We start from the raw sequence: 15,790 nt of genomic DNA, 5'->3' as shown, positions 1-15,790 counted from the left end.
GATCTGATCGTCATTACAGAGACGTGGTTGCAAGCTGACCAGGGCTGAGAACTGAATAATCCAGGGTATTTGACAATTCGGAAGGATAGACAGAAAGGAAAGGGAGGTGGGGTGGCTTTGTTGGTAAAGGATGGGATCAGTGCAGTGGTGAGAAGTGATATTGGCTCAGAAGATCAAGATGTAGAATCGGTTTGGGTGGAGATAAAAAAAATGAGGAAAAAGTCTCTGGTGGGCGTAGTCTACAGGCCCCCGAACAGTAGCAATGTTGTTGGACAGAGTATAAATCAACAAATAATGGAGGCCTGTAAAAAAGGTACGGTAATAATCATGGGTGATTTTAATCTCCATATTGATTGGACAAATCAAATTGGCCATGGTAGCCTGGAGGAGTTCAGAGTGTATCCGGGATGGTTTCCTAGAACAGTATGTAATGGAACCAACCAGGGAGCAGGCTATCTTGGATCTGGTACTGTGCAATGAGACAGAATTAATAAATGATCTCATAGTAAAGGATCCTCTTGGAAAGAGTGATCATAGCATGGTTGAATTTCAAATTCAGTTGGAGGGTGAGAAAGTTGTATCTCAAACCAGTGTCCTGATCTTAAACAAAGGCAATTATAATGGCATGAGGGCAGAACTGGCTAAAGTGGACTGGAAAAATAAATTAAAGGGTAAGACAGTTGAAATGCAGTGGCGGACATTTAAGGAGATATTCCATAACTCTCAACAAAACTATATTCCAGTGAGAAAGAAAGATTTTAAGAGAAGGGAGCACCATCCGTGGCTAACTAAGGGAGTAAAGGATGGTATCAAATTGAAAACGAAGGCATACAATGTTGCCAAGATTGGTGGGAGACCAGAGGATTGGGAAATTTTTAAAAACCAGCAAAGGATGACTAAAAAAATAAGAGATGAATTATGAGAGTAAACCGGCAAGAAATATTAAAACAGATAGTAAGAGCTTCTACAGGTATATAAAAATGAAGAGAGTAGCTAAAGTAAACGTTGGTCCCTTAGAGGATGAGACTGGGGAATTAATAACAGGGAATGGGTAAATGGCAGAGACTCTGAACAAATATTTTGTATCTGTCTTCATGGTAGAAGACACTAACAACATCCCAATAATGGATAATCAAGGGGCCACAGGGAGGGGGGAGCTAAAGACAATCACTATCACTAAGGAAAAAGTACTTGGTAAAATAATGTGACTAAAAGACGACAAGTCCCCTGGACCCGATGGCCTGCATCCCAGGGTCTTAAAAGAAGTGGCTGCAGAGATAGCGGATGCATTGGTTGCAATATACTAAAATTCCCTGGACTCTGGAGATGTCCCAGCGCATTGGAAAACCGCAAATGTAACACCCCTATTTAAGTAAGGAGGGAGACAAAATCAGCACCAGCTAAGTAAACTTTCAATAATCTGGTTAAAATGCATTGGATCATCGGTTCAGATCTCCTGCTTCCAAGTCCTACCCTGGTAGCCAGTGTTCCCACTAAGCTGCGCGGTTGCGCAGTCATCTGCGAGGTACTGCACGGGCCGCTCACCGGCTTTTACATTGTAGGTACCGGGCAACGTAAGAAAACTACTGGGCACTTGGTCTGAGTATTAAACAAGGCTTTAATCAACTGTTTTTCAACATGGAGATCAAGTTGTGTCCTTCACTAGTTCTTGTTAAAGAATGTCCTGAGCAAGCTGGGCCCACGCCCGAGTATTTATACTCTCCCTGGACAGCGCCACCAGCAGGCCGCCCATTATTATTTCATAAGTCATTTCCACATGAATGACAAGATTCATGTCACCGGGCATGCACAAAGATTTGAATGGGCCGCGCATTGGGGGAGGCAGGCCGCGCGGGAGGCAGTGCTGCTTACGGGGGACATTGCTTGCAGCATGTAGCTGCTCCTTCAATGAGTAGTGTCCTGGTCTCAATTGTTCTTCCCGGCAACTTGTTTCATGGTTCAACACGTAAAACAGATGCAGTTCCAGCAGCGTCAGATGGAAGATATATAATTTAGTCAAATCGGATTTCACTTTCAGTTCGGTGCAGGAGGCGACTTTTAAAGAGTTGACGGAGCTTCCAATTTTGGCCTCTTGAGCATTCCTGATTTAAATCGCTCCACCACTGGCGACCGTGCCTTCAGCTGCCTGGACCTCAAGCTCTGGAATTCCCTCCCTAAACCTCTCCACCTCCCTCTCTCCTCCTTTAAGATGCTCCTTAAAGCCTACCTCTTTGACCAAGCTTTTGGTCACCTGCCCCAATATCTCATGTGGCTCGGTGTCAATTTTGTTTGGTAACATTCCTGTGAGGCACCTTGGGACGTTTTACTATGTTAAAGGCGCTATATAAATACAAGTTGTTGTTGAGCTTCAAGAAAGAAGTTTGCAGCGCTATGGGGAAAGAGGAAAGTGGGACTAATTGGTAGCTCTTTCAGACAACTGGCACAGGCATGGTGGGCCGAATGGCCTCCTTCTGTGCTGTATGATTCTAAACTCACTGTAAATTCAAAAAGCATCAGCCTGGCTCAGCACACGTCAGCCCTGCGACCTCTACCGCCAAAAGGAGGACAAGAGCAGCAAGATTTTGGGAACACCATCACCTCCAAGCTACACACCATCCTTGACTTGGACATATGCTGGCATTCCTTCATCCTCACTGGGATCAAAATCCTGGAATCCCCCTGCCATACGCCATCAGCACACGTCCTGCAGCAGTTCAAGGAGAGGGCCCACCACCAGCTTCGCAGGGCAACCAAGGATGGTCAGTAAACGTGGCTCTGTCAGCGCTCCCATCCAGAGAGCAAGTTCAAAAAAAAAGTTGGTAGCACACTTGCCTCCGAGGACTTGAGCACATAACCTCGGCTGACACTCCAGCCCAGTACTCGAGTGGTGCCTGCTGTGAGGTACAGATGGTGCTACGGATGAAACATTAAACAGAGACCCTGCTGCCTATTCCAGTGATTCAAGTGGATGTTAAAGATTCCACAGCACTATTTTGAGTGCAGGAGCTATCCCGGTGTCTTAACATTACTCCCTCAACCAAAACCACCAAAAAACAGATTAGAATGTCTCTCCAGTGGGAAACAACATTCCAATCCTGACTTGTATTGTGGCAGAAAAAACAATGGGACAATTTCCTGACCCCAAATTAAACTGGGAAGTGATCTTAGATAAAAAAAAACGATGATGCATCCTAAGCATTGTCCTGTCAGAATGTCAAATAAAATACAGCTGATCTGATGGTAATCTCTTGCAGTTCACTAACTGATAAAGTCCTGAAATGCAATCAGGATTTGAGGGCGGGTGGTGGAAAAGTTTCTTCTATTGAATGGTAACAGCAGTTTTTCACACCGTTTCAAGAGGTTCAATCCGTGGAATCATTAACTTGTGGCAACAAGAGCAGGTCAGAGGCTGGGTATTCTGCGGCGAGTGTCTCACCTCCTGACTCCCCAAAGCCTTTCCACCATCTACAAGGCACAAGTCAGGAGTGTGATGGAATACTCTCCACTTGCCTGGATGAGTGCAGCTCCAACAACACTCAAGAAGCTCGACACCATCCAGGACAAAGCAGCCCACTTGACTGGCGCCCCATCCACCACCTTAAACATTCACTCCCTCCACCACCCGCGTACCGTGGCTGCAGTGTGTACCATCTACAAGATGCACTGCAGCAACTTGCCAAGGCTTCTTCGGCAGCACCACGGTCTCTACCATCGAGAAGGACAAGGGCAACAGGCGCATCACCTCCAAGTCCACCACCACTCTGACTTGGCAATATATCGGCCGTTCCTTCGTCGCTGGGTCAATATCCTGGAACTCCCTCCCTAACAGCACTGTGGGAGTACCTTCACCACACGGACTGCAGCGGTTCAAGGAGGCGGCTCACCACCTTCTCAAGGGCAACTAGGGATGGGCAATAAATGCTGGCCTTGCCAGCGACGTCCACATCCCATGAACAAATAAAATGATTGGAAAAAATTCTGAGGGGCAGTATTAATCGTCATTTAGAAAGGCACGGATTAATCAAGGAAAGTCAGCGTGGATTTGTTAAGGGAGGGTCGTGTCCAACTAACTTGATTGAATTTTTTTGAGGCGGTAACAAGAAGGTAGCGCATTTGATGTAGTCTACAAAAATTTTAGCAAGGTCCCACATGGCAGACTGGTCAGAAAAATAAAAGCCCATGGGATCCAAGGGAAAGTGGTAAGTTGGATCCAAAATCGGCTTGGAGACAGGAAGCAAAGGGCAATGGTCGGTGGGTGTTTTTGTGACTGGAAGGCTGTTTCCAGTGGGGTTCCGCGGGGCTCAGTACTGGGTCCCTTGCTTTTTGTGGTATATATCAATGATTTAGACTTCAAATGTAGGGGGCATGATTAAGAAGTTTGCCGATGATACAAAAATTGTTCATGTGGTTGTTCGTGAGACTTTGCTGTTAATGTGCGTGGAATCTCCGGTACAAACGCACAAGGTTTGGCCGCAAGCACTACTGTTAAGTGTACGCTTAATTATTGTCAATAATAGTTATCATATGCTTAATACATCTATGAATATCTACCTGTAATGCTGTGAACCCTGTTATTTTGAGAATTAACCTACAAGCAACGTTCCCTCTAAGCTGCGCGGCCGCCCGGGACTGGCTTTTCTAAACTTAAATTTCGCGCACGTGCGAAACTGCGAATGGGCCGCGCACCCAAAATAAATTAGGGGCAACGCTGCTTACAAGAACATCTATCCTCTAACAGGGTGGCCAAAGGTCAGGAGCATAGGTGCTGAAAAGCAGCCACAGGTTGAGGGCGGGTGGCCTTGGAGGGGGAGCGGCCTTGGAGGGAGAGCATGCATTGTCCTTGGAGGAGAGATTGGGTCGATTGGGCTTATACTCGCTGGAGTTTAGAAGAATGAGAGGGGATCTCATTGAAACTTATAAAATTCTAACAGGACTAGACAGACTAGATGCAGGAAGGATGTTCCCGATGGTCAGGGAGTCCAGAACCAGGGGTCACAGTCTAAGGATAAGGGGTAAGCCATTTAGGACAGAAATGAGGAGGAATTTCTTCACCCAGAGAGTGGTGAACCTGTGGAATTCTCTACCACAGAGGGCGGTGGAGGCCAATTCATTAAATATATTCAAGGAGGAGTTAGATATATTTCTTAAGGCTAAAGGGATCAAGGGATATGGGGAGAAAGCAGGGACAGGGTACTGAATTTGGATGATCAGCCATGAGGCTCGAGGGGCCGAATGGCCTACTCCTGCTCCTATCTTCTATGTTTACTCTATGAACCTGCCGCGACTGGTGGGCACCGCAGGGAACAGAGCGTCTTGTAGACACAGATAATAACATTAGGAGTTAATTAGTAAGGTTCCTTTCGGTTTTGTTGGGACTTTGTTGCTCATCTTGGCGTCTGTTAGTTTGATTGGACTGTGTGTTTATTGTATTAGTGGTTACCTTAAAAGGCAGCACTTGTGCTGATTCTTGTTGGGTGACACTGGGGCAACTCAATCACTATTATTACGCCAAGTAAAATAGCTCAATGAGTGATCCTCTAATCATCCAAACACAAATTGGTCCAAGAGTGAAACAGCCACAATGTCAAGCCAAAGAGGAGGTGGTTTTAGGCCAACACAAAGATGCTGCGACGCACTCCAGGACACGAGACAAGGTCAAGCGGAGTTAGAAGAACGCCATGGAGCAAATTTCTCCCATTTTGTGTTACAAGCTTGTTCAGTAAAAAGAAAAACTTGCATTTATATAGCGCCTTTCATGACCTCAGGACATCCTGTTGTAATGTAATGCAGCAGTTAATTTGCGCACAGCAAGCTCCCACAAACAGCAATGTGATAATGACCAGATCATCTGTTTTAGTGATGTTGATTGAGGGATTAATATTGGCCCAGGACACTGGGGAGAACTCCCCTGCTCTTCTTCGAAATAGTGCCGTGGGACCTTTTACGTCCACCTGAAAGAGCAGATGGGCGTCGGTTTAACGTCTCATCTGAAAGACGGCACTTCTGACAGTGCATCGCTCCCTCAGCACTGCACTGGAGTGTCAGCCCAGATTTTGTGCTCAGATGTCTGGAGTGGGGACTTGAACCCACGACCTTCTGTCTCAGAGGGGAGTGTGCGACCTACTGAGCCACATCTGACATTTCAGTGAATGTCCCGGGGGAATCGATCTACCACCTGGAACAGGAAATCCTGATTCAACAGTTTATTGCCTTTTGATAACCAGGCTTTCCACTGGGTTCAGAGGCAATATTTGACCCCCCCACCCCCCCTCTGCTTGAGGGGACCCCGCCTCCGCTCGAGGGGACCCCGCCTCCGCTCGAGGGGACCCCGCCTCCGCTCGAGGGGACCCCGGTCGCTGCTCGAGGGGACCCCGGTCGCTGCTCGAGGGGACCCCGGTCGCTGCTCGAGGGGACCCCGGTCGCTGCTCGAGGGGACCCCGGTCGCTGCTCGAGGGGACCCCGGTCGCTGCTCGAGGGGACCCCGGTCGCTGCTCGAGGGGACCCCGGTCGCTGCTCGAGGGGACCCCGGTCGCTGCTCGAGGGGACCCCGGTCGCTGCTCGAGGGGACCCCGGTCTCTGCTCACGGTCTTATTAAGCTATGATGTGCGGAGGATGCGGATTGAAAGTTACGCCGCTTTTAAATGCAGAAATCAGTCACCTTTTGTGCGCTGTTGCCTTACCCGAGCAATACACAGGCCGGGAATACTAGCCAACTCCCAAAGACCACCACGGCCCCAAAAAAAAGACACTGTTTGAACTCACTTGCAGCTTCAGCTGATCCAAAGGTCGGCTGTCCGAATGGATTCTTATTGGCTGCTTCCTGGCTCGGCTTTCCTCCCAGTCCACTGAAGAATCCACTCGCATTGTTGGCAGAACCGAAAACTGCTCCTGTACTCGGCGGCTGCAGAGGCAAGGTCGAGTGAAAGGTCAGCAACGTCCTACTTCACCGTCTGAAAACTGTTACAGCACGTCCAGCAACAACAACTTGCATTTACATAGCGCCTTTAACGTCGTAAAACGTCCCAAGGCGCTGCAGAGGAGCGATTATCAGACAAAAATTGATACCGAGCCACCTCGGGAGACATTAGGACAGATTGGTCAAGGAGGTAGGTTCTAAGGAGCAACTTAAAGGAGGAAAGAGGCGGAGAGGTATAAGGAGGGAATTTCAAAGCTCAGGGCCAAGGCAGCTGACAGCGCGGTCGCCAATGGTGGAGTGAAGAAAGGCAGGGATGTGCAAGAGGTCAGAATTGGAGGAGCGCAGAGATCTCGGCGGGTTTATAGGGCTGGAGGAGGTTACAGAGACAGGGAGGGGTGAGGCCATGGAGGGATCCTAACAGGAGGATGAGAATTTTTAAATCAAGGCATTGTCAGACTGGGAGCCACTGAAGTACAGCGAGCACATAGAAACATAGGAGCAGGAGTCGGCCATTCGAGCCTGCTCCACCATTCAATACGATCATGGCTGATCCTCCATCTCAATACCATATTCCCGCTCTCTCCCCATACCCCCTTGATGCCTTTTGCGTCTAGAAATCTATCTACCTCCTTCTTAAATATATTCAGTGACTTGGCCGCCACAGCCTTCTGTGGTAGAGAATTCCACAGGTTCACCACCCTCTGAGTGAAGAAATTTCTCCTCATCTCAGTCCTAAATGTCCTACCCCGTATCCAGAGACTGTGACCCCTCGTTCTAGAGCCCCCACCAGGGGAAATATTCTCCCTGCAGGGGCGATGGATGAATGGGACTTAGTGAGAGTTTGGCTACAGGCAGCAGAGTTTTGGTTGGGCTCAAGTTTACGGAGGACCGTGACGAGACCACCAGCCAAGATCCTTCCTTGTTTGGAGGAACCCTCCCCTGTACATTCTGCCAGCATCACCAGCACAGCCACCGAGGCAGAACGAGCACATCAGTAAATGTGGGTGACATGAATCAGTCATTCATGAAAGAAAGACTTATGAAATAATACTGAGCGGCCTACAGGTGGCGCTGTCCAGGGAGAGTATAAATACTCGGGCACGGGCCCAGCTTGCTCAGGACATTCTTTAACAGGAACTAGTGAAGGACACAACTAGACCTCCATGTTGTAAAACAGTTGATTGAAGCTTTGTTTAACGCTTAGACCAAGTGCCTAGTAGTTTTCTTACATCAGTGGGCACAACCTGAAACAAATACGCTTCACGCGTGTTTGGCACAAAGCACAAAGCCGAACAAATTATTTCTGAGCTGATTATGTGCCGTGCTGCTTTAGGGCGCAGTTTCAAAATACACTTCGGTTAAGACGAGTCCGAATTGTGAGTAAGGGACATAGGAACAGGCGGAGGCCAGTCAGCTCCTCGATCCTATTCCATTAGATCATGGTTGATCCGTAGCGTAACTCCATTTACTTGCCGTGGTTCCTCGAGCTTTAATGCCCTTGCCTGGTAAATCTGCGCTGCACGTCCGCAAAGGCTAATATATCCTTCCTGAGGTGCGGGGCCCAGAACTGAACACAGTGCTCCAGATGGGGTCTAACCAGAGCTTTATATAACTGTAATATAACTTTCACCCCTCCTTGAGATAAAGGCCAACATTCTATTAGCTGTCTTAATGATTTTTTGTACCGGTCCACTAGTTTTGAATGATTTCTATACTTGGACCCCTAAATATGGGACCCCCTTACAGGATCCTGGGCTTCATGAATAAAGGTATAGAGTACAAAAGCGTGGAAATTATGATAGAACTGCATAAAACACTGGTTCGGCCTCAACTGGAGTATTGCGTCCAATTCTGGGCACCGCACTTTAGGAAGGATGTGAAGGCCTTAGCGAGGGTTCAGAAAAGATTTACGAGAATGGTTCCAGGAATGAAGGACTTCAGTTACATGGATAAGCTGGAGAAGCTGGGGGACTAGCTGGAGTGCTCTTGCAGAGAGCCGGCACGGGCTCGACGGGCCGAATGGCCGCCTTCCGTGCTGTAACCATTCTATGATTCTATGGATATCTCTGTTCCTGCACAGTTATGAGCTACTTACCATTTAGAAAATACTCCGATCTATCTTAGGTCCAAAGTGAATGACCGCACACTTTCCCACACTGAACTCCATCTGCCACAGTTTTCTCCACTCAGTTAATCTATCAATGTCCCTTTGCAACTTTCTGCACCCGTCTTGTGTGTCAGCTGTGGCTCAGTTGGTAGCACCCTCGCCTCTGAGTCAGAAGGTTGTGGGTGCAAGTCCCACTCCAGGGACTTGAGCACAAAAATCCAGGATGACACTCCAGTGCAGTGCTGAGGGAGTGCTGCACTGTCGGAGGTGCTATAGTTCGGATGAGACGTTAAACCGAGGCCCCGTCTGCTCTCAGGTGGACGTAAAAGATCCCATGGCTCTATTCTGAAGAGCAGGAGTTCTCCCTGGTGTCCTGGGCCAATATTTATCCCTCAATCAACATCACAAACAGATTATCCGATCATTATCACATTGCTGTTTGTGGGAGCTTGCTGTGCGCAAATTGGCTGCCACGTTTCCTACATTACAACAATGACTACACTTCAAAAAGTACTTCATTGGTTGTAAAGCGCTTTGGGACGTCCGGTGGTTGTGAAAGGCGCTGGAGAACTGCAAGTCTTTCTTTCTTTATCTACACTGTGCCATCTAACTTGGTGTCGTCAGCAAACCTAGATAGACGGCTCTCTATTCCTTCATCCAAGTCATTTATAAATATATAGTGAAAAGCTGAGGCTCACCAGGGGACAGATCCCTGGGGGACACCACTAGTCACATCTGGACAATGGCGACAGGAACTAGCCCGAGTACGTGAATAGTGCTAGGTAATGAGCACAGTTGAAAACGTTGGACTCCTGCTCCAGCTCTCAACTCTCTCCGCTCAATGTGAGGAAATACAACAATCAGCAAAATCACTGGGGATTTGGCAGCAGCAGCAGTAACGTGCTTATCAGCTGTCTTCACCTAGGGAACCAGAGTATTATTACAATTCAAACAGATGGGATAAAGGCCATAAAATAAAAACAGAAGATGCTGGAAAAGTACTCGGCAGGTCAGGCAGCATCTGTGGCGAGAGAAAGAGAGTTTTAACGTTTCAGGTCGGTGACCTTCCGTCAGAACTGGAAGATGGTTGAGCTTAGAGGCAGGGACAAAGGGGGTGGGGGGAAAGAACAAAAGGGAAGGTCTGTGATAGGGCGGAAGGCAGGAGAGATTAAATGACAAAAGGGATGATGGTGCAATAGTGGTAACAGGACAAGTAAAGAAACTAAAGATGGAACTAGAGGAGGCGTAAATGGTTACAGCGGAATAGCAGAGGGGGAGGGAAGCACGGAAGATCTGGCAAAGAGGAAAAGGCTCCTGTGGCCCGGGAATGTGGTGGAGAAAGGTGGGTAGGCCCCAGGGGTGCAGATCACCCCAGCGGCTGTCCTTCTCTGTAGGCCATCCTGCCCTGATAATGAAACCAGGGGATGCAGCGTACTTTGTTCTTTTACCCTTAAGCTTCCAGGTTACAAACGACCTCAACATATGGGGTGAGGGACATTTCTCCCCAGTGGGCAATGCAGTGTATTAGAGGACAGGAAGGGCAAAGACTTCGCACTGAAACAAGAGGTTTCAGCCACAATTTAAAATGATGATGGGGCTCGATAGGGTAGACGTAAAGATGATGTTTCTACTTATGGGGCAGTCCTAAACTAGGGGCCATAATTATAAGATAGTTAATAATAAATCCAATAGGGAATTCAGGAGAGACCTCTTTACCCAGAGAGTGGTGAGAATGTGGAACTTGCTACCACAGGGAGTAGTTGAGGTAAATAGCATTGATGCATGCAAGGGGAAGCTAGATAAACACACGAGGGAGAAAGGAATAGAAGGATATGTTGATAGGGTGAGATTGAAGAGGGGTGGGAGGAGGCTCGTGTGGAGCATAAATGCCGGCATGGACTAATTCTGTGCTGTAAATTCTATGATTCGTACCAGGGATGAGGAACGTCAGTTATGTCGAGAGGCTGGAGAAGCTGGGGTTGTTCGCCTTACAGCAGAGAAGGTTGAGGGGAGATTTAATAGAGGTTTTCAAAACTACGAAGGTTTCTAATAAGAGTAAATGGGAGAAACTGCTTCGAGTGGCAGGAGGGTCGGTAACCAGAGGACACAGATTTAAGATTATTGGCAAAAGAACCAGAGTGGAGAGGAGGAGGATTTTTCTTTTATGCAGCGAGTTGTTGTGATCTGGAATGCGCTGCCTGAAAGGGCGGTGGAAGCGGATTCAATAGTAACTTTCAAAAGGGAATTGGAGAAATACTTGAATAGGCAAAGTTTGTAGGACGATGGGGGAAGAGCAGAGAGTGGGACTAATTGGAAAAGCTCTTTCAAAGGGCCAACACAGGCACGATGGGCCGAATGGCCCCCCTCTGTGCTGTAAGATGCTATGATAGGTGAAACGTGGCTGCTACAATCTGGCTGCAACTGCGACAACAAAACAAATTAGCCTCTCTCTTGACAACAGCTTGAGTAACGCTGTTACGTTGCGCCATTTCTTGCTCAGCGACTGTACGATTCTGTCAGTCTACTTGGGAAGAGGTGACTTAGTGGCGCCAATTTTTGAACGGCATTCAACAAGGCAGTTTTTTGTTGTTGTGACGTTTACGGGATCTTACCTGACCAAACACGCTGCTGGCGTTAGCGGGCTGACCAAACACAGGGCCCGACGAAGAACCACCAAAACCTGCGAAGGATAAAAAGGAACAGCATTTGCGAGGTGCAACCCAACTCACCCGCTGACCAAGGCAGCGCACTGCATCAAACATTGTGCAAAGTGGATCGGGAGTTTGACCGCTACAAGACCAAGCACACCATCTGCTAGCCACTGAAAGCTCGCTAGGAACTAGAATTCGAAAGAATGAGAACATTTACTGCATCATTCCTTTTCAAAAAGGTAATTGGCTATATAGAATCATCCACTCTGGCAGCAGAGAAGGCGGCCATTCGGCCCATCGTGCCTGTGCCGGCTCTTTGAAAGAGCTCTCCAATCAGTCCCACTCCCACTGCTCTTTCCCCAGAGCCCTGCAAATGTTTTCCCTTCAAGTATTTATTCAATTCCCTTTTGAAAGTTATTATTAAATCTGCTTCCACCGCCCCTTCGGGCAGGGCATGACCAATCGGAACAACTCGCTGCGTGAAAAAAAAATTCTCATCTTGCACCCTGGCTTTTTTGCCAATTATTTTAAATCCGTGTCCTCTGGTTACTGACCCTCCTGCCACTGGAAACAGTTTCTCCTGATTTACTCCAGCAAAACCCTTCATGATTTTGAACACCTCTATTAAATCTCCCCTTAATCTTCACTGCTCCAAGGAGAACAATCCCAGCTTCTCCAGTCTCTCCACATAACTGAAGTCCCTCAGCCCCGGTACCATTCTGATAAATCTCCTCCGCACCCTCTCCAAGACCGTGACATTTTTCCTGAAGTGCGGAGCCCAGAATTGGACACGATACTCCAGCTGAGGCCTAACCAGTGATTTCTAAAGGTTTAGCATAACAACTCGCCGCGTAAAAGAAAGTTCTCATCTCACCTCTGGTTCTTTTGCCAATTAACATAAATCTGCAAGCTTAATGGTAAACAAACTGAAAGCAGATCAGCAGCTATGTGTGCGCGGTAGTACTATGGTAGGATACAGTGGACAGACTGTACAGAAACTAATGCATGCTCTTGGCAAACTGTGCCGATCTGTTGGGACAAATTTTACTAAAACGATTAGTAATGTCGACCTCACAGTTCAACACTTTCCAGCACATTTAACTGACCAATCTCTGGCCTGTTGCATTGTGACCCGCGGAAAACTCAGGAGATAAATGACTTGATGTCAGCCGTGGCTAAGTTGGCAGCATGCTCGCCTTGGAGTCAGAAGGTCGTAGTTCAAGTCCCACTCCAAGGACTTTAACAAAATCCAGGCCGACACTCCAGTGCAGTGTTGCACTGTCACAGGTGCCATCCTTCGGGTGAGATATTGAACCGAGGCCCCGTCTGCGCTCTCAGGGGGACGTAAACGATCCCACGGCACTATTTCAAAGAACAGCAGGAAAGTTCTGGGGCCAATATTTACAACTCAATCAACATGACGAAAACAGATTATCTGGTAATTATCACATTGCTGTCAGTGGGATCTTGCTGTGCGCAAATTGGTTGCCACGTTTCCTGCATTACAACAGTGACTACACTTCAAAAAGTACTTCATTGGCTGTAAAACACTTTGGGACGTCCTGAGGTTGTGAAAGGCGCTGGAGAAATGCAAGTCTTTCTTTCACAATTCCTCAGGGACCCATGCTTCCCATGTTCAATTACGCTGTCCAAGATAGACACAAGTTGTTCAAAGCAACAAAGGTAACTGTTGAGAACGCACGAGGGAGAGAGAGAGAGAGAGCGCGCGAGGGGGGGGGGGGGGGGGGGAGAGCGCGCGCGGGGGGGGGGGAGAGAGCGCGCGGGGGGGAGAGAGCGCGCGGGGGGGGAGAGAGCGCGCGGGGGGGGAGAGAGCGCGCGGGGGGGGGAGAGAGCGCGGGGGGGGGAGAGAGCGCGCGGGGGGGGGGAGAGAGCGCGCGGGGGGGGGAGAGAGCGCGCGGGGGGGGGAGGAGAGCGCGCGGGGGGGGGGAGAGAGCGCGCGCGCGGGGGGGGGAGAGAGCGCGCGGGGGGGGGAGAGAGCGCGCGGGGGGGGGAGAGAGCGCGCGGGGGGGGAGAGAGCGCGCGGGGGGGGGAGAGAGAGCGCGCGGGGGGGGGGAGAGAGCGCGCGGGGGGGGGGAGAGAGCGCGCGGGGGGGGGGAGAGAGCGCGCGGGGGGGGGGAGAGAGCGCGCGGGGGGGGGGAGAGAGCGCGCGGGGGGGGGAGGAGAGAGCGCGCGGGGGGGGGGGAGAGAGCGCGGGGGGGGGGGAGAGAGCGCGCGGGGGGGGGGAGAGAGCGCGCGGGGGGGGGGGAGAGAGCGCGCGGGGGGGGGGGAGAGAGCGCGCGGGGGGGGGGAGAGAGCGCGCGGGGGGGGAGAGCGCGCGGGGGGGGAGAGAGCGCGCGGGGGGGAGAGCGCGCGGGGGGGAGAGAGCGCGCGGGGGGGGGAGAGAGCGCGCGGGGGGGGAGAGAGCGCGCGGGGGGGAGAGAGCGCGCGGGGGGGGAGAGAGCGCGCGGGGGGGGGAGAGAGCGCGCGGGGGGGGGAGAGAGCGCGCGGGGGGGGAGAGAGCGCGCGGGGGGGGGAGAGAGCGCGCGGGGGGGGGAGAGAGCGCGCGGGGGGGGGAGAGAGCGCGCGGGGGGGGAGAGAGCGCGCGGGGGGGGAGAGAGCGCGCGGGGGGGGGAGAGAGCGCGCGGGGGGGGAGAGAGCGCGCGGGGGGGGGAGAGAGCGCGCGGGGGGGGAGAGAGCGCGCGGGGGGGGAGAGAGCGCGCGGGGGGGGGAGAGAGCGCGCGGGGGGGGAGAGAGCGCGCGGGGGGGGAGAGAGCGCGCGGGGGGGGAGAGAGCGCGCGGGGGGGGAGAGAGCGCGCGGGGGGGGAGAGAGCGCGCGGGGGGGGAGAGAGCGCGCGGGGGGGGAGAGCCGAGAGAGCGCGCGGGGGGGGAGAGAGCGCGCGGGGGGGGAGAGAGCGCGCGGGGGGGGAGAGAGCGCGCGGGGGGGGAGAGAGCGCGCGGGGGGGGAGAGAGCGCGCGGGGGGGGGAGAGAGCGCGCGGGGGGGGGAGAGAGCGCGGGGGGGGAGAGAGCGCGCGGGGGGGGAGAGAGCGCGCGGGGGGGGGGGAGAGAGCGCGCGGGGGGGGGAGAGAGCGCGCGGGGGGGGGAGAGAGCGCGCGGGGGGGGAGAGAGCGCGCGGGGGGGGAGAGAGCGCGCGGGGGGGAGAGAGCGCGGGGGGGAGAGAGCGCGCGGGGGGGGGAGAGAGCGCGCGGGGGGGGAGAGAGCGCGCGGGGGGGGAGAGAGCGCGCGGGGGGGGAGAGAGCGCGCGGGGGGGGGAGAGAGCGCGCGGGGGGGGAGAGAGCGCGCGGGGGGGGGAGAGAGCGCGCGGGGGGGGGAGAGAGCGCGCGGGGGGGGAGAGAGCGCGCGGGGGGGGGAGAGCCGAGAGAGCGCGCGGGGGGGGAGAGAGCGCGCGGGGGGGGAGAGAGCGCGCGGGGGGGGGAGAGAGCGCGCGGGGGGGAGAGAGCGCGCGGGGGGGGGAGAGAGCGCGCGGGGGGGGAGAGAGCGCGCGGGGGGGGAGAGAGCGCGCGGGGGGGGAGAGAGCGCGCGGGGGGGGAGAGAGCGCGCGGGGGGGGAGGAGAGCGCGCGGGGGGGAGAGAGCGCGCGGGGGGGGAGAGAGCGCGCGGGGGGGGGAGAGAGCGCGCGGGGGGGGGGAGAGAGCGCGCGGGGGGGGGAGAGAGCGCGCGGGGGGGGAGAGAGCGCGCGGGGGGGGAGAGAGCGCGCGGGGGGGGAGAGAGCGCGCGGGGGGGGAGAGAGCGCGCGGGGGGGGAGAGAGCGCGCGGGGGGGGAGAGAGCGCGCGGGGGGGGAGAGAGCGCGCGGGGGGGGAGAGAGAGCGCGCGGGGGGGGAGAGAAGCGCGCGGGGGGGGAGAGAGCGCGCGGGGGGGGAGAGAGCGCGCGGGGGGGGGAGAGAGCGCGCGGGGGGGGGAGAGAGCGCGCGGGGGGGGGAGAGAGAGCGCGCGGGGGGGGGAGAGAGCGCGCGGGGGGGGAGAGAGCGCGCGGGGGGGGGGAAGAGAGCGCGCGGGGGGGGGAGAGGGAGAGAGCGCGCGGGGGGGGAGAGAGCGCGCCGGGGGGGGGAGAGCGCGCGCGGGGGGGGAGGAGAGAGCGCGCGGGGGGGGAGAGAGCG

The 15,790-nt window shown here is 53.4% G+C and overlaps 1 protein-coding gene across 1 annotated transcript in view; it reads right to left on the bottom strand.

Moving 5' to 3' along the window:
• nup214 (nucleoporin 214) overlaps positions 1–15,790 on the bottom strand; it is a 159,804-nt gene that overhangs the window by 23,682 nt on the left and 120,332 nt on the right. Inside the window, 3 exon segments of the mRNA XM_085965133.1 lie at positions 6,763–6,901; positions 11,636–11,703; positions 12,549–12,584. Of these exon segments, the coding sequence (XP_085821259.1) occupies positions 6,763–6,901; positions 11,636–11,703; positions 12,549–12,584 (243 nt within the window).

This window comes from Somniosus microcephalus, chromosome 23, assembly GCF_052327205.1.
Source record: "Somniosus microcephalus isolate GS21.2 chromosome 23, FLI_Smic_1.0, whole genome shotgun sequence".
NCBI lineage: Eukaryota > Metazoa > Chordata > Chondrichthyes > Squaliformes > Somniosidae > Somniosus > Somniosus microcephalus.
This window is presented reverse-complemented; position numbering and strand designations above follow the sequence as displayed.